This window comes from Oenanthe melanoleuca, chromosome Z, assembly GCF_029582105.1.
Source record: "Oenanthe melanoleuca isolate GR-GAL-2019-014 chromosome Z, OMel1.0, whole genome shotgun sequence".
Classification (NCBI taxonomy): Eukaryota; Metazoa; Chordata; class Aves; order Passeriformes; family Muscicapidae; genus Oenanthe; species Oenanthe melanoleuca.
The window spans coordinates 22,238,146-22,259,605 of NC_079362.1; the positions used below are offsets into that span (position 1 = coordinate 22,238,146).

Here is a 21,460-nt window from a genome sequence, read left to right on the forward strand (position 1 = left end):
AGTGAAGGGCTAGATGTAGCCTACGTGTTACCACCATCCTTTTTATGGTGTTTTCTTAGTCATTTGAGAATATGTGTTTATTCAGTGTTCAAATGAGAAGATGGAGCTAGAAAACAGAGTAGTAAGTACATTGTTCTATTTATATGAAAATTAAAAATTGTTCTTCAGATGTAATATATTTATGGCAGTATTATGTGTTGATCAGATCAAAGGCAGTTTGGATTTGTTGACTTTGCTCTGTTAAAATAATAATTTTTTTTTCTTTTTTTTCCTGTTCTAGTTCTGTTGTTATCAAAGCATAGTGATTTTGATTTTTGAAATACTGAGTTGAAACACTGTTAATATTTTGTTTCTCTTTCTTGTATCAGAGAGGAAGTCAAACTTAGAAATAAATACTGCCTCTTACTGCAATATGTAATACAATGTATAACATTTCTTTCAACAGCAATACAGAATGAAGTCAGGTAGAAATGAAACGATCTGTTTTCCTTTAGTAATTTAAAGACTCGCTATTCTCTATTACCTTCAGATTTCCCAAGAATGAGAGATTTAATATAAGAACTATGTGAAATGTGCTTTGAAAACTCTGAATATACTGTGTTTTCCTTGTAACTTTTCTTTAACCTTTTGTGAACTTTTTGAAGGGCTGGCACTGCTTTACTGCAGATGAAAAATTGTAGCTTTGGTGGGCATTGTATTCTGGGAAAGCTCATATGTCAGCTAGACTTGATAGCAGGCTGTATGTACATGCTGCATTCTGTTTAAATAATAGTACTTCTGAGCCTTCTTCAAGCTACCTTCAGCTTACTCAGAAATTCCATAATGGGTCCCTGAGGAAAATGCTGTCTTCTCCATGATTTTATAGAGAAAAAATTAATTCTATTGAAGCTTTCTTAAACTGTTTCAAATTAAAAAATAAAAGATAGAAAAATGTCAGAATTAAAAGGCAGTTTTAGGATCAAATGTGAATGAGAATGAGAAATGTGAATGTGAATGAGAATGATTTCTAATGAATGAGAATGATTTAAGCTAATTTGCTTAAAGTGCTGTTGAGATGAATATACCTGCAGTCTGCCTCTGCTTTTTTTCTGGGTTTAGCTGCATTCCTAAGGCAGTCCGAAGTACACAAGAATGGCCCCACATGCTCAATTTGGTTTCAAGTACTTTATACCTAATGATTATTTTTATATAATTTGAAACCTAGTCTTTTAAATATAAGGTAAAATTACACAGATGGAAGTTTCTAATAATGTTTGCATTTTGTTTCAGAGCAAAGTAGAAGAGATGATTTGGAAGCTTTGGGTCATATGTTTATGTATTTTCTCAGAGGAAGTCTTCCATGGCAAGGTTTAAAGGTATTGGGTTTTGACATCTTCCTCTGTCTTACTTTCAGATCATCAGCTTTTATTGACATGTTTGGCGGTTTTCTAAATGTGTGCCTGCAAGCTGTATAATTTCAGAAGCTTGTTTGTTCTTCTGTCATAGGCGGATACGTTAAAAGAGCGTTACCAGAAAATTGGAGACACTAAACGAGCAACTCCTATAGAAGTATTGTGTGAAAACTTCCCAGGTAATGTGTGCTGTTAATAAAAAGTGTTGTGTATTAATTTATAAAATGAAACTGGCATAGGTAATTGCTTAATATCGGTGTTTAAAATTACAGTATGTGTACAGATCACAGAATCTTAGAATGGGCCAGGTTGGAAGGGACCACAGTGGATTATGTGGATTATGTGGTCCAACCAACCTGCTCAAGCAGGGCCATCCCAGGGCAATGGCACACGATTGTGTACAGGTAGTTCTTGAATATGTACAGTGAGGGAGACTCCACAGCCTCTTGGGCAATCTGTTCTAGTGCTCAGTCACCTGCACAGTGAAGAAATATTTTTCTTGTCTTCAGGAACTTCCTGTGTGTCAGTTTCTGCCTGTTGCCTCTCCTGCTATTGCTGAGCACTGCTGAGCAGAGCCTGGATCTATCCTATTGACAACCACCCCTTTAGGTATTTACATGTATTAGTCAGGTCCCCTCTCAGTTGTCTCTTTTCGAGGCTGAACAGCCCAGCTCCATCAACCTTTCCTCATCCGAGAGATGCTCCAGTCCCTTGATCAGCTTAGTAGCCCTTTGCTGGATCTGGTCCAGGAGCTCCATGTCTCTCTTGTGCTAAGGAGCTCAGAACTGGACACAGCCTCTGAGTAGAGGGACAGATCACGTCCCTCAACCTGCTCTTCGTAATGCAGCCCAGGATGTCACTGGCCTTGGCCACCAGGGCACACTGCTGGCTCACGGGGATCTTGTTGTCCCCCAGGACCCCCAGCTCCTTCTCCACAGAGCTGCTTTCCAGCAGGTCACCCCAGCCTGTGCTGGTGCCAGGGTTGTTCCTCCCCATGTGCAGGACCCTGCATTTGCCTTTGCTGAATTTCAGGAGGTTCCTCTCTGCCCATCTCTCCAGGCTGCTGAGGTCCTTCTGGAGGGCTGCACATTCCTCTGGGGTATCAGCCACTCCTCCCAGCTGTGTGTTGTCAGTGAAATTGCTGAGGAGGCCTCTGCCCCTTCATCCAAGTCATTGATAGATAAGTTAAACATGAAAAAAATAAAATAAACTGAAAATTTTGCAAGCCTTTTCATCTGAAATCTGGTATCATACCTCTATTAAAAACAAACTGCATTAGAAATAGTTTGAACTAATATTTAAAACAACTTGTAAGCTTCATGTGTCATTTCTAGTTCTCTATAAGTAGAAGGAGAATCAATGAGATGTTGGAAAATTGGACAGAAGGAAATAAGATATTTTTTAAAAGTTGAAATAAAGTGCTTGGAACAAGGCACATGTATGACATGGGCATGATTTTGCCAAAATATAAGTGAACACCTTGAAAGGTAATCAGAATGTCATTTGATAGGCAAAGTGGACTTTGCTGAGAGTAGCTCATGACAGGTGAAAGGAAATCCTGTCCACAGCAAGGCTTGTGGACATGAGGCTGATTCTTTAAGTTGTATACCCCTTTCTTTACCTTTCCTTAGTCTTGCATCTATAAAATTGATTGGAAAGAAAGAAAGCAGAGGCATTTCTCTCCACAAATTTTTGACACTGCGCATTAGAATTGGAACATTGAATACAAGATCTCAACAGATAACATGAGGGAAAAATTAGTGAGGTGTCTGTCACTTGCTAGGATATGTTTGGAATATGGTAGTATATCTCAGAATATGGTAGCATCTCAAAGAATGTTATTAAGTAACTCTTCTTTCTGGTAATTCACAGATTCATGGTGAGCAACTGTTCAGGTTTTATGATGAGAGGTACAAGTTGCTTTAAAATTAAAGAAGATGGTGGGGATTTTTTGAGTTCCATTAAAACAGATAACGGCAAATATATGTATTTCTTATTTATCTAGAGGAAATGGCTACTTACCTACGTTATGTAAGAAGGTTAGATTTTTTTGAAAAGCCAGACTATGACTACTTAAGAAAGCTCTTCACAGACTTACTGGATCGGAAAGGCTATACATTTGATTATGAATACGACTGGATTGGCAAACAGTTGGTGAGTACAGTTCAGCTGTTAGTGATATCATGGGTTTTCCTGCGATCAGTTCTGAGTTTCATAAGATATGTGCATCTCAAGGCTGCTAATAGAGTTGTGAACAGCTGCTATTACAAGCCCATCTGCAGACGCATGTTCTAGCATTATTTTTTGGCTTGAGTCCTTCTTACTCAGTCTCTTTCCAAATGTGCTCTTAATTTCAAAGTACATCTCTGCTCAATCCAAAATGAGGTGGTAGAAGTTCAGATTGTTTTTTGAGTTGAAGGAACTTAAAATTATGCATGTAACTGTCAATACTGCATGTATTTTGTTTTTTGCTCCCAGTAGTTTTAAAATGCAGAGCTATAACTTCTCTGCATATGAGGTTTATTTCAGATATTTTTCAGTTCGCTATGAAGAAGTATTGCATAGTTCATTGCATATTTCATCACAGTGCATTTAAGGTTTCAGGAAGCATTGTTTATGTAATTTAAGAAATGATAGAGGTAGGCTTTTCTTCAGCTTCTCAAATTTTTCACTTCTTTTTATTATGTAGGGAAGTCAAGGCTAGTATGTGTATGTTTGACTAGTTGCAGATTATGCACTTCACTCTGCAGTTCTCTATGTGATTCTTAAAGAATAGTAACATTTATTTTATTGCAAAATACTTTTTTCAGTGTTTAGCATTAAAAATTACTTTAAGCCTTTCATCAAGTTTCATCAGAATGTTGTAACTGCTAACTGCAGAAAGTATCAACCTAAACTCCTTTAGAAAATTAATGTGTGATAATACTTAGAAATGCTACTTCAATACATTCTGTAAGTCATGGTTTGCTTTTTTCTTCTTGGCATTAGTAAATATCTAGTGAAGCTTCTGCTTTAATCTGGTAATTTTGTGTTATTTGAAACTGTCCAATTTAAAAAATTATTTTCTATTACAAACCAGAAACTTTTGGTGAGACTTAGAAATTTATTTTTTTTACCAGTTGCTACATATTATTTATATTTGTAGCCTACTCCAGTGGGTTCAATACATTCAGACCCTGCAATGTCTTCAAACAGAGAAGCATGTCAGCACAGAGACAGAATGCAGCAATCCAAAAATCAGGTAAACTGCTCAAGTAAGATTATCCGCATTACTATGTCTTTTGTCTAATGATTTGTGCTATGTTTTTATTAGAACCTGAAAATAAAATTGACTCTAGGTTTTCTGTGTTTTCACTTCATGTAGATCTTTGTTAAAGTCTGCATATGTAGAGATACATAAATATCTCCTAAAAGCTTGCTTGTTTGAAGCTATGATACAGTGTAGTGAATCAGTAGTGAGTTTTCTCCCTACTTCCCCTTCTTTATTTTTTTATTTTTTTATTTCTCCTCCATACACTAAATCCTCTCTTTCAGTTCTAACATGTACGTATAATATTTTCACTGTTTTTTTTTTTTTAAACCAGGCTAATCACTTAGGTGGTAACAATGTTAGGAATTCAGAGCCGTGTCAGTTTTCCTAAGCAAAATTGGACGGTTGTTTTAGTGTACTTTTTCTTATTAAGAATTTTGAGTTTTAGCTGCTTCACCTCTGTATGAAAATTTATATGAAGGCATGTGCAAGAGTATTGATAATGTGGAAGTGCAATCTATATAGGGATTGAGTGTGTAGAGCTTCTTTGCTTTTTAAAAATTATATATGACAATTAATACACAAATGGTTTATTTTTAATCTATTTTCTTCTTTTGCATAAATCCTAATACATTCAAAAATTATAGTCAACAGACCACAGGGCAGCTTGGGACTCACAGCAAACCAATACACATCATTTGAGGGCTCACCTGGCATCCGACAGACATGGTGGCTCTGTACAGGTATTTTCTGCTTCTTTGCATTACCTGAATCAGTTCTTTTGCATTACATAATACTACTTTCCTGTAATGTATCACGATTCATGTTTTTATATCAAGATTGCTTATCAGTAATGTTCAGAATGTTGCTATTATTTATTATTTCACAGTTCAGTTGTCAAACTGAAAACAGGCGCTGAAACTATGGAACTTTTTGTTGATGGAATTTTTCTTGGATGTTTCTTAGTAAAAGTCTTAAAACAGTTGAACTGTGTTTTTTACAGAATATATACTTACCTCAGTTCAAGCAACTGAAGTTTAGACTTCAAATATGTTAATTATATTAGCAACTAAAACCCACTGAATTCAGTTTTGTTCAAGCTATGTTTTACGTTCCTTAAGTAAATATCAAATTAAAATGCTGTTTAGTGATTGCTTTAAGTTCACTCCTTTATTCAAACAGTAATTGACTAGAAAAATGTTCCCAGGGCAGTGGGAGACACACACAGATCTCAGTGAAAAAATGTATAGAAACCAGCAGATTTTTTCCTATATTAGTAGTTTATTTCATGTTCAAAGCACTCTTTTCCTGCTTGTTTTTTTCAAATTTTAAAATTATTTTTTTGAGATTTTTGATGCTTCTCTCTTTGAATATATTTACATGTGAAACGTAGTAATGTGAGGAATTAATACTGAGATATTCAAAATGGCAACTCTGAAGTCTACATGAGATTTTGAGCTTTTGAGATTTTTGAGTCCAAAATGAAAATGATTTAGCTTTGTGAAGTCTTATCTGGGTGAGGCTTGTGTGTGGAAATTGTCTGCTGCATTTTTGATTATGGCAATCTAGGTTATGTATGTTTCTTCTGAATGTTTTGTTTTGGAAAAAAAATTGTCATGGCCTGAAGAAAGAATGAAAAGCTCAGGGTGCAGAAAACAAGGCTGCAGTCCTGTCAGTGTGATAACATTCTCTAAGTTGTGTTGCTTTAGAAACAGATGTAATGTAACAAAATGTAGTAGGTGATAATTATTATAGTGTATAAAGAAAAATTTAGAAGTTGTTTTGTTCTTCCCATTAAAAAACATTTTAAAAAACTTTATTTTCCCATATTTTAGGTAAGAAAAATACACATTGAATTTGTTAAATTACAGGTAGTAGAACTTACAAAGTATCATCATATGACTGTTGGCAATTGTGGCACTTAAGAAACCTTTCTTTCTTTGTCAGGTAGAACATAACAATTGCAAGAAATTTTCATCCATTGTTAAATATGCTAAAGACCCTTTAGGGATGGGGAGAACACTTTCTAGGAAATAACAAGTAATAACACTGATATTCCTTACTGTTAATATAGCGTTGTTTTTATCCTTTTTCCTCACAGGATGCAGGCAGTCTGTCTGAGTTCAGATACTTTAGATCAGTTGAGGCTAAGAAGTTGCCATGTGAATAAAAGCACTGTGCAAAACTGCAACCATGGTCTGTGTCTTTGAAGATGAAGCGTTGTGCAGCAGAGTGTTTTCACAGTGGATTGCTTTTTGTTGTGGACTGGTCAAGCTTCCTTATTAAGGGCACTTTGAAAATAAGATAGTATCTCCAGTTATGCTGTGGCATAGCCCCTGGCTGTTGCCAAATACCCCTTTTTGCAGGGATACTAACTGAATCATGCTATTTGTTAAATTGGTTCATTAGCTAGCTACTTTAGTAGGATTCCTAAAGGCTTTCAAGGCTACAAATACTCTAAGTCCCACAGAAAATTGTTCAAAGGAAAAGTTGAATCTTGAGGTGTAAAATTAAAGTGGTTTTTTTTCTGTAATGTTAGTGAGCCACTGCTCATCTTTGAGATCAGTTTTATCAATTCTTTCTGCAACATATGAAAATCTGTCAGATTATTTTAAAATGATAGTGGAATGTTTTTAGGCCAGTGCTATTAGTCATCAGTAGTACTACTGCTGATTTCATCCCTGAGGTTCTTTATCTAGGTGGTTATTAAAAGGTGCTAATGATTCTTTTCTGTGACATATTAACATCTAGGGGACTGAGTGGTGGTGTATATGTTTGTTTGCATACATTTGTATGCTCTTAGTGAAAAGTACAAGTGGGAACCATTGAACTGGTTTGTTCATTAACAGATATTGTTCTATTTTTGTATAAGTTTAATTTATCCCACACCCTAGGCTGCTGTTCAAGAGATCCTAATGTGCTTAGACATGTCTAATTTTACTTTATACAATCAGTTAAACTTCAAATAGTATTAGGAAATTGAGTTGTAAAAGGAAGACATCCCTTCTTCCGCTTACTTCAGTCCATTTTCCTAGTTCATGGAGACTTATTAATGATCAGCTCATACCTCCCAACAATTCATTCAACAACTTCTGTGCCTTTGTTTTTGTAAGTTTGCCTCACTTCTCAAAATATTGGTTGTATGATACTGAATTATTTCTTTCTCTGTATGAGTTGCAGTCTGCTTGTGCACTAGTGAAGACTGTATTAATCTGTTCCATTTTTTTATCACCTCTTTTCTCTTTCTGTTTTCCCATTGGGAGATTCTTTAAAAGGAGATTATATTGAAAGATTGGGTTAAAGAGTTCCCAGTACTTAGGAACTGCTTGAAAGATTTTTATGTTTGATGGAAGTAGTTTTGAGTTCCAAGATTCCTCTCCTTCAGGAAGTCAAGATAGTAAAGTGTTAGATGAAACAAATCAATTTTTTTAAGATTTTGTGAACTAAAAAGTGATGTGATGGGTTTTATTTTTTTGTCTTAACTGAAAAATTTTTGAACATAAAATTAAGAATTGTGTAGTATCTCTTATGAATTGCTTAGAGATGCAGACTGCCTTATTTTTTGAGTGGAGAATTCAATTACTGAGATTCTTAATGAAACGTAGGTTTTTTTTCTGTTTCAAATTTTTGCAATTCCTTTTTGTGATTATAGTAATGAAAGTCAGCAAAGTTTGTTTTTCATGGCAGACTTTCTAACTGATTTTTGAATATAGCAAATAAAAGATCAGTTTGCCTCCTAATCCAGAACAAAGTGTAGAGGTTGAAGATTTACTGTTGCCATTTAGGGAACTGGTATTTAGGCTTAACTGTGTCTTGTTATAAATGGCCTTTATCAAGCTTCCAGAGGACCATGTATCTAAGAAATCAATCTATTCCACAATTAATGTGTCATTAATGGCTAGTGAGTGGAATTTTTCTTTCTTTACCTCATGGGATAGAAAGTATCAAGAAATAACTAGTGATATATATGCTTCTTAATATTAAACTTTTAAAGAACTGATTAAATCTGAAGAAACTAAATTTAAACCAGGATAAAGTTATAAAAATGCTTAGAGTAGTTTTAGGTTTTCAATTTAATGGTTATTCTCCCACTTGAAAATAGGTGAGTAGCTTACTCACGAATACTTCTAATTTTAAATGTTAAAAATATTTTTTCTATGAAGCCTAGTTATGTTACTTTTCAGGGAAGAAAGTTAATCTGCATTTTGTAATAGAATTTTTAAGTTTAAAACCATAAATGTCATAATTTTTTCTCTATAGTTTTATTCAAGTCTTCTAAGAGATTGTTTTTCATCATTTTTTCAACAGGCTATTGATTTCATCAAGGGAAACCCATTCCAACTTGAGTCACAAGTAGAGAAAGTAAATTAAAAGTTTCTCTTAAAGCAAACTTAGTTCCATGTAGCTTCTTTCTCCTATAGTTTTAGTTTTTTATGTGGATCTGCTGTGATGAATTTTCATTATGGCTTACTTGTGTGCATTCTGGATATAGAATTTGGTGTAACACTACTTCAGTGCATACTGTGTCCTCTGGGTGACTTTTTCTTGCTCAATTCTGTTATGTTCCCATATCTTCCTGCCTGTGTTTTGCAAATTTTTGAGCAGATTGGCGTATAGTTGGAGAGAAAAAAGTAATGATTTGCCTTATTGAAGGCTCTTTTAGGTGAGATTGCAAAGTACTTTATGATGTAACGTGAAATTAAATTCATAGAGCTGCAGCCTTTCTGACAATGCAATTGAAGCAGTTCTTCTTATCTCTTGTACTCCTTTGTATGAGTCTTTGTTTCTTTCATTTCCTTCATCAGTGATGAGCTCCTAGAGCTGCTTTCAGCAGTAGTAGATATGAGTGAAACTCAGGGAGTTTGTGGTCCTGGAGAAGCATGACTGATGCTGTTTTTTGAATTTATATGCTTTGGTTCACTCATGCTTTCAGCGGTTGTAACTCTTTCCAAAAAGAAGAACTTTATGTTTCACCCATCTAAACTAAGTCATGCAACAGACAGTTACACTTCATAGTATTTGTTTGCATATTTGCTGAGTGTGTATGGCTGTGTATCTGTGTGGGAAGGACTATGATCTCTTTCTTCTTGATACTTGTCAAACAGGCAGAGATTATCTATTATTGACCAGAGCAAGGCAGGGCAGTCTTCTGCCATGTGGTGTGAAGTTTTCAACAAAGTGTTTCAAACTCTCTTAAAATAAACAGTCAAAGTAATACACCAACTTAGGAAAAAAGCTGTTTTGAAGAGAGATTTACCCAGCTAATGGAAACCACTGTCAAGAAAAAGATGAGTTTGAGGTCAGTTTGAAGAATAATCTGCAATAAGCTTTGTTCTTTATTAGCAGACAGTAGTGCATTGACCCCAGCAGAGGATGATTTTGGCTCCTTTAAAGATGAAGTCAGCTTAGATTAGTACAGCACATTCATAATATTTACAATATTGCTAATATAGGAAGGACTTTTAGATACTTCTGTATTTTCCAATTCAAATGAAGATGTGTACATAGTTAAGTTTGATCTCTTTTTTTTTTTAAATGTTGCTGTCCAAGAAGAAAGATGTCAGTCATTGAACAGGTGCTCCTGGGAAAGAAGTGTGAAAGCAGTATGAGCAGTATGTTATATCTGTGTAAAAGTCTTACATTTTTTCATGGCTTTTTTGTTAGGAAAAGCAAAGAAAACAGGAGTTCTTGCAAATGCTTCTGCAAACTGTGGCCTGTTTTTTACAACAGTGAGAATTGCTAAGTTGTACTGTGTTTGCTTCTCATCCAGAAAGGGGCATATACCTGTCCTGGTATTTCTTGATCTACCTAGTTCTGTTTGAGTAAGCTGAAGACAAAGGCTTCTGTTTCTCATCAACCACTCTTACACAATCTTGAGCATTGGATCTGAGGTTATTTTTAGAAAAGTTCTTTTTAAGCCTAGATTAGGGAGTAGAAATCCTGCATTAATAGGGCTGCATGCAAGGTTGACTACAGTCTTAGTTGGGTGGCATTGCCGAGTATGGATTAGTGCAGGCTGTAGTTTTGGTTAGTTTTATAGTTAGGCACAGGGAGCTTCAGGCATGACCTCCACCCCCAGTGATCCCTCCCAACCATAACCATTCTGTACTTTTGTGCTTCCTTTGGAACCAAGCTCTTTTGTTGGTCAGGTTGAGCAAGGCTTTTTTTTCACCCTTACATTTCTAGGACTGCTTCTTAGTTAGCAAGTAATTTTGATGGACTTTTCCACTCTGGGTATTTTACAAGAAGCAGTGAAATGACCTTCATAGTAAAATACCTGGTGAGGTGGTTGGGATAATACTATATCCCCATTCTTAGTAAATATGTACAATGATGACAACTCAGAATATTCTGTGACTCTGTAAAACCCAGTAACTAGTAGCGCAGGATATTTGGTTCAGAATGCCTGCCCCCACCATTTTAAGGTTTGTTAAAGTACAGTTCCTACCTATTTCTGTCACTGAATGTGAAGTGCTTTTGTCGTGCCCAGTGATAGGAAACTAAGCTTAAGACTCCTAGCTGAAACTCCGTTGTCTTGCTTATCATTGCAGGGATAAAGTCTAGTGTCCCATGATTCCTTCAGTTATATTGACTAAAATTTAAGTAGGTGGATTCCTGCAATCTCACATATTTTTTATTTCATTACAAGCTTGTGGGTTTTTTTGGCAGTGGTTTGTGTTTTTAGTGAAATGTGAAAAGGGAGAAAACAGCCTCATGTGGGCAAAGGGCATGGAAAATGCCTTGAGTGCAGCAAACTTCTGAAGCACTGTACTTAGTTACAATAGGAGCCACAAAACAAACCTCAGTAGGCTAGGCTCTTAGCTCTGGTTATAAATAGATGAGACATAACTGCTATAATAAGAGGAGAGCTTGGAAGAGTGAGGGAAATAATATTATGGTGGTGATTTTCCTTTCCTCTCCTTTCAGCTACCTCAGTCTCTGACCATCAGGCAACAGCTGTTGATAATCTTGAATTATGGGCCACTCTTAGTCTCTATAGCTGATTGTTTACAGATGTTTTCTGCAAACTTTTATATTATTTGTCCAAAATTACGTTTTTATGCTTGCTGCCTTGCAAAGCAGTTGCTGCTACTTAGCAGCTAATAGACCTCTCAGTGGTGTCAGTCAGATCATTAATGGGTCAGTTAACACTGTCAGCAGCTCTGATCAGGTAGGCACTTGTCTACAGCCAGTTAACCATCTTCCTTTTTGTATTCTGTGGGGTCAATAACAAAGAGCCCCTGGAATGGCTTCATTTGTCATGCAGGAAAACTCAGTCCAGCAGCTGAGAGAGAGAGTATTGGGTTCCACTTAGTTTAAAGTCCAAACAAATATTCCCAGAGAAACACAGCTTTTATGGTGACTTGAACAATCTACACAGAAATTTAATGGTAAACTAATAGGAACTACGATTATTTTTTTATTAAGTTTTTTGGCAATAGATACTTTTGTGTCCTAAAAATCAGTTACCGTCTATACACTTAGGTCTAGAAGACAGCCTTAGTTTTCCCCTTTTCTGGTGAAAGTTCTTGGAGATACAACTGAATCAGACCTTCATATTCTGTCTGAATATAAAGAGTTAAACTAAGGAGCATAAATACACTGAAGGACCAGAGATAGGATTGGACTAGACTAAATTGTATCGGAAAAGTGCTTAGTGCCTTCCCTTCAGGCTCTGAAGTGATGTGGGGGAGATTAGTAAACGTCATCCACAGAGTTGCTTTGCTTCATCCACTCACTTTAAGTGAGTCCATCGTGCAGAGGTCAGTTCCACTAATAGATATGAAAGGAAAATTACAAGGACATAGGTGTGCCAGAATAAAATCTGGAGAAGAAAATTATTACTGGAATAAAAATCACTATGGAAATAACAAAAATTACTGTTTTTTTAAGCTGTATTGTAACCTTAGGAATTAACAAATGTATGTCTGGCACTAGTATAATTTCAGGTCTTTCTTGTGATTTCAGGTAGTAAGCTCAACAAATGGAGAGCTGAACACGGATGACCCAACTGCAGGCCGTTCAAATGCACCCATCACAGCTCCTGCAGAAGTAGAAGTAACAGATGAAACAAAGTATGTCTTTTTCATATTCTTCAGATCTTTTGTGCTTGGCTGCTTCAATATTTTTCTCATATAGTTGTTTAGAAAATATTGTCTCAACTGAATTTCTATTGTTGAGAAGCAAACCTACAGTGCTATACTTAATTTTGTGTTTAAGTTTTTAAACAGTAGAGTTCCTATAGGTTGTGCTTTTTTAGGCTAAGCCTTTAATGACATGTCTTGCTATGCTGGCTAGAGAAGTGCATGCATTTTTTATATTTCAACTCATTTTGAAATATTTATTTTAAGATAGTGCTCTTACTGCCAAAAGCCATGTATGGAAGATGTAAAATTCTTCCTCTATATTGTATTCTGATTCTCTTTCTTCTCTTACTCTCTTTCTGTATAGCTGCCAGAAAGTGTTGAACATGTGGTGAGTTATACAGCACAGGCAGGCAGAAATAGCCCCAGGAGCTTTGTTCTTGGGTTTAAAACTTAATTTCGGAATACTTAAAAATAAAATGTCTACTTAGAAATGACAAAATACATTTTAATTCCGTGAAACAACTGTTTTTACAAAAAGTCACCTTCAGGAGCTGTTCTGCCTGCTTCAAATCCTGCTTGCTTTTAGTTGTGTAGTTTGTGTTATACTTTACATCAACCTTTTTAATGGGTACTGAAATATTTTTTCTCACTTTCTATTCTGTTTGAAAGGGGAAGGCATTCCTTTCAAATATTGTAGCATTCAGATAGTGTATTAACATCTAGAAAATAACTCAATGAATAATTGCTACCAAATGTTTCAACTTTTTCAGTGATCTCTGTTAAGAAAATATTTACCAGAGTATTAGTCTGTGACAATTTTCTGACTAATCACTGAAATATAACTTAAAGTTTCCTTAATGTTGCAGTGTAATGAAAGGGAAAAACATTAAGATCTGTTCCCATGAGATGGCCAACTAATGTTTATATATTTGAGTAGTAAACTTAGATTTGCAAGATAATGCAGAGAAATATTGTTGACAGCTAGAGGTGGTATGAATTCCAGCATGTTTCATTTTACAATTATGCTTGAAATAGAATTTTGCAAGGGTATGGATCTAGTTTGCCATAAAATACAGGCACACAGATCTGAAGGATACATTAGTAGCAGAGCAATTCAGTAGCTGCAATTTTTCTAGGACCCATTCTCCTAACTTTGGGGAAAAGGGAAATTTGTCAAAGTGCATTTTTTTAAAGCAATTGTTCTGCAGGTTCTGATTTTGGTAGGTAAGCTTTATTTGCATGTGTAACTAAAAATTTTGAGTGGAGGTGTCTGTAGGGCCACATTTTTGCAGTGGCTTTCTGTAAGCACTGAGAAAAACTAAAGTTTTTGCTGGAGTGCTAAAATCTTTGTAGAGTACAGTATTATTTTACTGTCAAGAATATAGTTCTGTTATATACATATTTGAAACAAAAACAAAAAAATCCAATGGGGCAAGGATATTGATAGGCTGCCCATAGATAAATTCCCTGTCCCCTCTCTTCGAGTAAGCACAGTGATAATCTTCCTAATGCTCAGCTCATGTATGCGCGAAAAAGATTAAATTTCTGGTCCTTTGATAATGCTTAGCACAATTAAATCCATTTTTAGTTCCCTACTTTACTTAGTTATCTGCAGAAACTTAAGAGAGTTCTCAGGAGCCAAGATACTCAGCTGCTTAAATGTAGAAGTTCACTTTTTCTGATTTGAATACATAATGGACAAATATGCTATCCATATATGCTATCCTTGACCTTTTTGGCTTACTCTTAACTGGTTTTGTTACAGACAAAATAACTAGTCTTAGTGTCCTACTCTTTAGATTAATTTTCTTATTTTTGAGTATGTAACACTCAAATTGGTGTTTCATCACTGTCTGTTTAAGCTGAAGTTTCCTCAGTGATTAGAGGTTTTTTTTGGAGGTAGTTTTTTATATTTTGAAGTTGTTTTATATTTTGGCAGTAATTAACCTACCTGCATGTCCACTCACCCTCACCTTCTCTCCAGCTTTGCTATCAAACATCAATGCATAGGTACACATATTTTTTCAGAAAGAGCACTTTAGAAGATTTAGATAATTTTACATTTTAACATGATAATTGCAAGCCTAATATCAAAAGGGATTGTGAGACATTTAAACATTTGTTTATAAATTTTACACTGTGGAATAGGTTAAGGGAATGGGATTACTTTTATCTTTCATGTCTATGACATGGATATTTTTGGTTTTTAGGAGACATTGTTTTCTCAAAAGACTCTCACTTTGCGTCTCTTTCATAATCTTTTCTCCACCTGAAAGTATAAACAAAGCTAACCTGTCTTGCTCATATCTTCTGTTTGCAACATTTCCTCATACTCTGAGAAGACAAACTTGAATCTCATTTAGGAATGCTTCATTTTTTGTTCAAGATGTTTTCTTATTTTTAGAAACTTAGCATGATTTTATCTTCATTTAAAAGATATAAAAAGGGTGCCCCTCATGTGGGATTGCCTCCATTATGTATGATTTTAACTAGAAACATAAATGTAGTTTAGCTGAATATTAGCCTTTCTGGTGCCATTTCAGTGAAATCAGTAAATCAGAAAGGATAAGTTCGGGTTCTTTTCTTCAGTAAGGATTTTAGTGTTTTGGGACATTTAACTAACATTTAATCAAACATTTCTTTGTTTGATAAATCTATGTATTCACATGCAGTATATATTCTAAATCTTTTGCTGTGTCATTTTCATGGTGTTTGTGCAGTTAGTATGACTTAGCAGTGTGTGTTGTGTTTTGGGAATTTAGGTGGGTTTGTTTGTTTTGTTTCTGAGTGTTGGGAACAGAGAAGTTGTGGTTTGGTTATTTTTCTTGGTTTGGGTTTTTAGAAAAGTTGCTTTCTGCCCTATTTCAGTTGTTACTTATGAAGTTGTAAAGCAAGGAGAAAACTCACCTGATAACTGTGCTGCCCTGACACTTGGGGATCTACAGACCTATCTATAATCTTCTACTGATGCTCTTTCATTTATCACTGAGCAATTAACCTCTCTTTACTGTTTGCTAGCCATCAGAACAGTTGCTTCTATGAAGCATGTGTGATTTGGATAACCAAAAGGCTCTTCTGTGGGAAGGCAGAGAAGGGCAAACAAGAACTGATTATATGATCTGTCCATCTTGCATCTTTTTTTCCACTTGAAACACTTGCTACTAATGCTGCAGTAAAGTGCCTGCCATGTGCTTGATGGCGAGTATAAAAACACAGCTATCTAAACACAAATGACAAATTAAGTTACTTTAGAATTTTGGCCCAAGTTCAAATGGAAGGAAGTGTATTTAATAGGAAAAAAGATATGATAATGTCTTAAGAAGGACAAGAAGTGTTCAAAACCATAATTCTGAGATTGCTACCTCAGATAATACCTCAAAGGTCACTTTAGATTGTACAGGAAAAGTGTAGTGTTTCTTGCATTTGATAGATTGCTATTGCACTGCCTGCTCTAGAAAGGTTAGATAAACAGATAAAGGTTTGTAGTCATTAAATGCTTTATTTAAAAAAATCCTTTCCTAGAAGTAGAATTTTTAAAAACTTACCTCTTCTGTATTTTGCATGCATATTGAATAGTATAATGAATTTGTGGTTTAATAGTCCTTAACAATGCACCTGTCTATCTATAGCTTTAAATATGGCTCTAAGTAATGTATTATCTGTATTATGTATGAGGAACAATAACACCCTCTAGCGACAGTATGCTTAAGAACAAGTCTACATTTCTGTTATGAGTTATACTCACTGACAGATCATGCACTATGAATCTCTAACTCAGGGTTATGTTTCTTTCATAAGATTTATTATCAGGCAATACAGTCTGATCTGTTGTAATTCCATGTGAAGATGTATCTTAAAATTGCATTTATTTGGCCTTGGAAGCCAATGTGAAGTCTAGCACTTCTAGATTTAAAAAGACATAGTGTTTCAGTGTAGTTCAGTTCAGATTTCCAAAACAGTTCTATGGTTTACAGTTCATCATAGAATTTGCATTTGTTTAGTCCTTTTTAGATATGTTATATATTAGTAAGATATTTATTTTTCCACACCAATTAAAGGTTTTCAGCATTTAGTGATTTCTCCTTTAATTAAAATACAGTTGAATAGTTTTTATAATTTAAAAAACCCAAACAAAAGAACTATTAATAGAAATTATATTCATTATACTAGTATTATGCAAAGTCCGGATGACCAGAGGATTAAAAAAGCAGTGCTTTATGTTGGTTAAAAATAGAACTTTTGAATTCACCATTGCATGGTGCCCTTTTTCTCTGGTTGACAGAGAAGTAGCAAACTAATAAGCTATGCAGGGGGAATATAAAGCAGTGCGAGATTTGTAGCAAGAATAAGTTAAAATTTTCTGATAAGGGAAGCAAGAAAACCTAATGTGTCCTTGAACTGCAAAGAGGATCCAAGTAGTCCTAAATATTTAAAAAGTCTGATCTACTAGGGCTGTGATTGTGATCCATATAAGCATAATTTAATTAAAGAGTGAAGAGTTAAAAATCTAGATTCCTGTTCTAGAATATAAATTAACCATCTTCCTGCAGTTACTTATGTAACCAGGATTCTGTATATGCTAATGTCATAAACCAAGACAGAATTTTTCTCTGGGCTTTCCCTAAGGCATGCTCATCTTGAACAAGTATAAAAGTGACTTACCATCATGGTTGAGGGTAGAATTTCCTCATCTGCGGGATCATAGGAGAATTCATGTGGAAAGGGAGGAGCACTGCTTTGCTTTGATACGGGGCACATACATATATAAAATATTTGGAGTGAAAAAATAATTAAACTAAATTGGAGTTCATACATCTACAAGTAAATTCAAAGCTTAAGTGATAATGAATGTTAGTGGTTATAGGCAGATGCTAAAAAAAGGGTTAGTAGTTATGGGGGAATTTCAGTTGCAGTCAGTGGCTACTACCCTTCAAAACCAATTCTATCTCATCTTTAAGAAGTTCTTTAAATTTTGTAAATACACTTCTGCTAGCTGTAAAAATACTTATCTTTGTAGTTTCCCCTACTGAATTTTAATTTTGGCCGTCCTCTTCATGAATAACCAATGTTTTTTTCTACTGAAAGTTATGTAACTCTCAGAGCAGTTCTGGTCTGCCTCTGCCCACTGCTACTTTTTCAGTGACTGAACGACAGGGTGCCTTGGATATTTGGAGAAGGTAACTTCTGTCTCCCCTTACTTTGGATGTTGTTCTCACCCCCTGTAGAACCTTATTATTAGATCCTTGTTCTCCCTGATTTTTAAATGCTTTCCCCATTTCCTATATTCCAAACTAAATCATCTGAATTCCTTTTGAATTTTAGTGATATAAAATGCTTGGTGAACTTAAGGATTTACTGATCAAGGCTATTGATGCCGTACATTTATATTTTTACTACTGCTGTACTACATAGTTTAGGACTCCTCAGTATATAACACTTCAAGTGAGAATTCAATAACCAAACCTCAGAACTCCATGGGGCAAGCTATTAGAATAGACAATTTGCATATTCAGTTTTCATCACACACATTGTGAACACTTTAGTGTGAAGCTTTATTTTTAAAGGTGCTGTTCAGGACCTGGAATTTGCTTAAAATAAGCCTAACAGTATAGTTTAAATGAATTTTTTTTGTGTATGTGTTATTTGTTGCTTTCCTCTTTAGTTTATTTTCTGGACTTTTGCAGTCCTTCTCTATATTATCTATATCTAACATCCTCCCACTCTTTCATTTTGTAGTGTTCTTTTGGATACTTTCAGATTGTCTCTATTTGCTAAGGGACATTTACAGTGTCAGTTTTAGTTTCATTCATGTAGTACGCAGTAAAGCAGAAGAGAGAATATCAGTGTGCTTTATATTTAAGCTGTGATTTTTCACTGTTGTGGTATTATCACAGCACTGGATCAGAACACTAATTATATTGTTCATTAATATTTCCTTCTAAAATGTCTTGTGGAATAGCCTTGGAGAAAGTTTTTCCAAGTTCTCGTTGAGAAAGGAAGCTCAAATTGTTTTCTTGTTTTAGCAACAATAATGTCTTAAGTGCATAGTTCAGACACAGTCATAAACACAAGCTTCTGTTTGGCATATTGCCAGTTATTTATGAAAGAGTACTCAGGTAATGTTCTTTATGTTTACAAATGCACTTTAAAATCAGCTTATAATACTCGTGCTTTTGATACTCTCATCAATACTCTAAACTTAATAGCCACTTCCATTATAGCTTTTTTTAGCTTGATACTTTCTTCCAAAAAAAGAGGTGAAATATGTAAAAAATATCTCTACTTCAATTTCTTTCTCTAATAAATCAATGGCCTGCGATAGAATTTCATGTGTTCCTTGTGGTGCTGGCTATACCTGAGCTGCATACTTCAAATGAGGTATACAGTAAATAGTTTAGTTTTGTGGTTTCTTTATATATCATATGTAATTCATGTCACACTTGCAGGTGCTGCTGCTTATTCAAGCGGAGGAAAAGGAAAACCATCCAGCGCAACAAATGACTAGAACCAAACAGAACATGGGAAAATGCTTATTTGTTCAACTATTGTCTTGTGATCTTAAAAAAAACCCAACAACAAAACCCAAAGCAAAAACCTCCATAATAAACACATTTTCCGAGGACTCCCTGAAAAACAATATCATGCCTCTGTGCTTTGATTTGTTTCCTCTGCATCCATTTTCTGTTTCTTTAATTCATCTGTTCTGAAAGCTTTAAGATACTCTCACATAGGAGTGCTTCTTTGACCATCAACCATGGACCCATGAAATGATAGCAAGTGAACAGTATCTTGAGCAAAACTGAACTTGAGGAGTATTTCTTCTTTCCTAGGAAATAGCAGTGTCTTAGAGGAAGACGGATGTCATAAATCAGTTATTTGACTTTGTAGCAGTGTATCTAAAGCGGTTTTCTTCAAAAATGAAGAACTGGTACACAACCATACTGCGAAATAATAAAATCTCAAGATTTATTTTATGATTCTTGCATTGTTTTTCTTCTTTTGCCCTCAGTATTACTGGTTAGTCAAATTGTCACTGTCTAGAGATACTGCGGATGCTGGTTTAACTGTTGACAATTGTCAAAATGCTGGTGCTACTAACAGAAAGTATTTTTAGCATCCTCTCAGTTTGAAAATCTGCTTTTATTTTGCCAACAATGAAAATTACAGTACAGTAATTTTAAGTGTTTAATTATAAGTGTTTGTACAAAGAATACAAATGTTTGTATAACTGAAGTTGTACATCTGGCAATGTTAACAAGACTCAATTACCTTCAAAAGAGTTCTCTAGAGCAAATCTGATATTGAATCTGGCTAAAGTGGAATAAGCCTTAAAGCCTGTATGTTCACTAAGGTAATTGATAATTAATAGCATCTTTAACTTGAAAATATGGACGTGCCATGTAAAGTTAGAGGTGTATTATTTTGCTCTTTAATTTAGAAAACAAATGCAATGGAAATGGGTTAGACTTCTGCCTTCATTGTGTACTAGCCCAAAGCATCCCAAATTTCCTGTCTTTTTTCCCCTGTAATTTTCTTGTCTTGCAGTGTAAGTTCACTAGTATCATAGGATGGCAAAGATGTGTCAGATGCTTCTCTACAGTCTGATTAAGTGCTTGCAGTATGAACAAACCAATAGTTTTGTAGCCAAGGCCCATTTTATATTTTCTGCTTCAGAAAATATATGCTTCTTTTAAAGCCATTATGACAGAGTTGTGGTTTTGTCATGTTTAATGCCAGTTATTGAAAAAGGGCTGTGGAGGATGGAAATTACTAGACAGATTTGTTGACCAAAACACAGGTTATCTCTTTCTTTAGAGTTGTTCTAGAGCTAAGTAGCATCTTTTTCCTTTCCACAAATGTCTTTTGGCATACTTATTTATTTTTAATCTGTTTTGTAGTAGCAGTTAAAATGTATATAAAAGCAAAGGTACACCTTTGAATTAATCATTGCATTTACAAGGGTTTTAATTTTATTTTGTAATTTATTTTTCATTAAGAGCCAAAAGTGTATTTTATTGTTTGGATTATGTGCTCATATGTATACTTCGATCTTTGTCATTATTACTGCTCATGCTCTTAAGTTTTTGTTTTAGAAAACCTGAACTTGGCCTACAAAAACACACTGTTGTAACAGGTCATAAGTTTCCACTCCACCAGAGTGTGTTACTGATTGTTTCAGACTCATGAAGTTACTTATTTGTTTTTATTTCAGCTGAGAAGTAGGTCACATGACCAGTCTCTTATGAAAATGCATCATTCTTTGTAGTACTTGACCGAATCTATTGCTTGTACATGTGGTATGTGTATTTCTCACACGCCTGATGAATTTTATTCTGGGAGGTTTTTGATCTCTACGGTGTTTGTATGATCTGTACTCCATAACAAGACAGTATGAAAATTATGGAGGTACGATGGTTGAATATATAAAAGCTGTTTATTTGCTGAAATGACCAGCAAGGTTCTTGCTTTTCAGTAATTTTTTAAAGTTCTTGATTTTAATGCGAAAGATTTTCTTCTAGTAAAGCAGTTGGCACTGAAGTAGGTATGCCAATATGACTTGCATTTATATACTTTTTCTTCCTGTCTACAGTAATGAAGTAAACAATGGCTGGATGTCTAGAACTGAAACACATCCCTGTTTAAATGTAAGAAAAAAAAATAAAGATAGTTTTTTAAAATTTGTGGTTTTCCCCCCTTTCCTACAGTCTTAAGATGAAATAATGTTTTAGGAT

At 34.9% G+C, this 21,460-nt stretch overlaps 1 protein-coding gene across 10 annotated transcripts in view; it reads left to right on the plus strand.

Moving 5' to 3' along the window:
- The window catches only part of CSNK1G3 (casein kinase 1 gamma 3), a 72,256-nt gene extending 52,554 nt beyond the window's left edge, over nucleotides 1-19,702 (plus strand). For 3 of the 10 annotated variants that reach the window (XM_056513959.1, XM_056513960.1, XM_056513966.1), the window contains 9 exons: nucleotides 1,270-1,355; nucleotides 1,486-1,570; nucleotides 3,397-3,545; nucleotides 4,537-4,632; nucleotides 5,289-5,384; nucleotides 12,610-12,716; nucleotides 13,093-13,116; nucleotides 17,814-17,905; nucleotides 19,175-19,702. In XM_056513959.1, coding sequence (XP_056369934.1) covers nucleotides 1,270-1,355; nucleotides 1,486-1,570; nucleotides 3,397-3,545; nucleotides 4,537-4,632; nucleotides 5,289-5,384; nucleotides 12,610-12,716; nucleotides 13,093-13,116; nucleotides 17,814-17,871 — 701 coding nt within the window. In that variant the 3' untranslated portion in view covers nucleotides 17,872-17,905; nucleotides 19,175-19,702. The remainder of the gene's footprint in view (nucleotides 1-1,269; nucleotides 1,356-1,485; nucleotides 1,571-3,396; nucleotides 3,546-4,536; nucleotides 4,633-5,288; nucleotides 5,385-12,609; nucleotides 12,717-13,092; nucleotides 13,117-17,813; nucleotides 17,906-19,174) is intronic. The other 7 variants (XM_056513961.1, XM_056513962.1, XM_056513967.1 and 4 more) reach the window with 3 other exon arrangements.
- The last annotated feature ends 1,758 nt before the right edge of the window (nucleotides 19,703-21,460 follow it).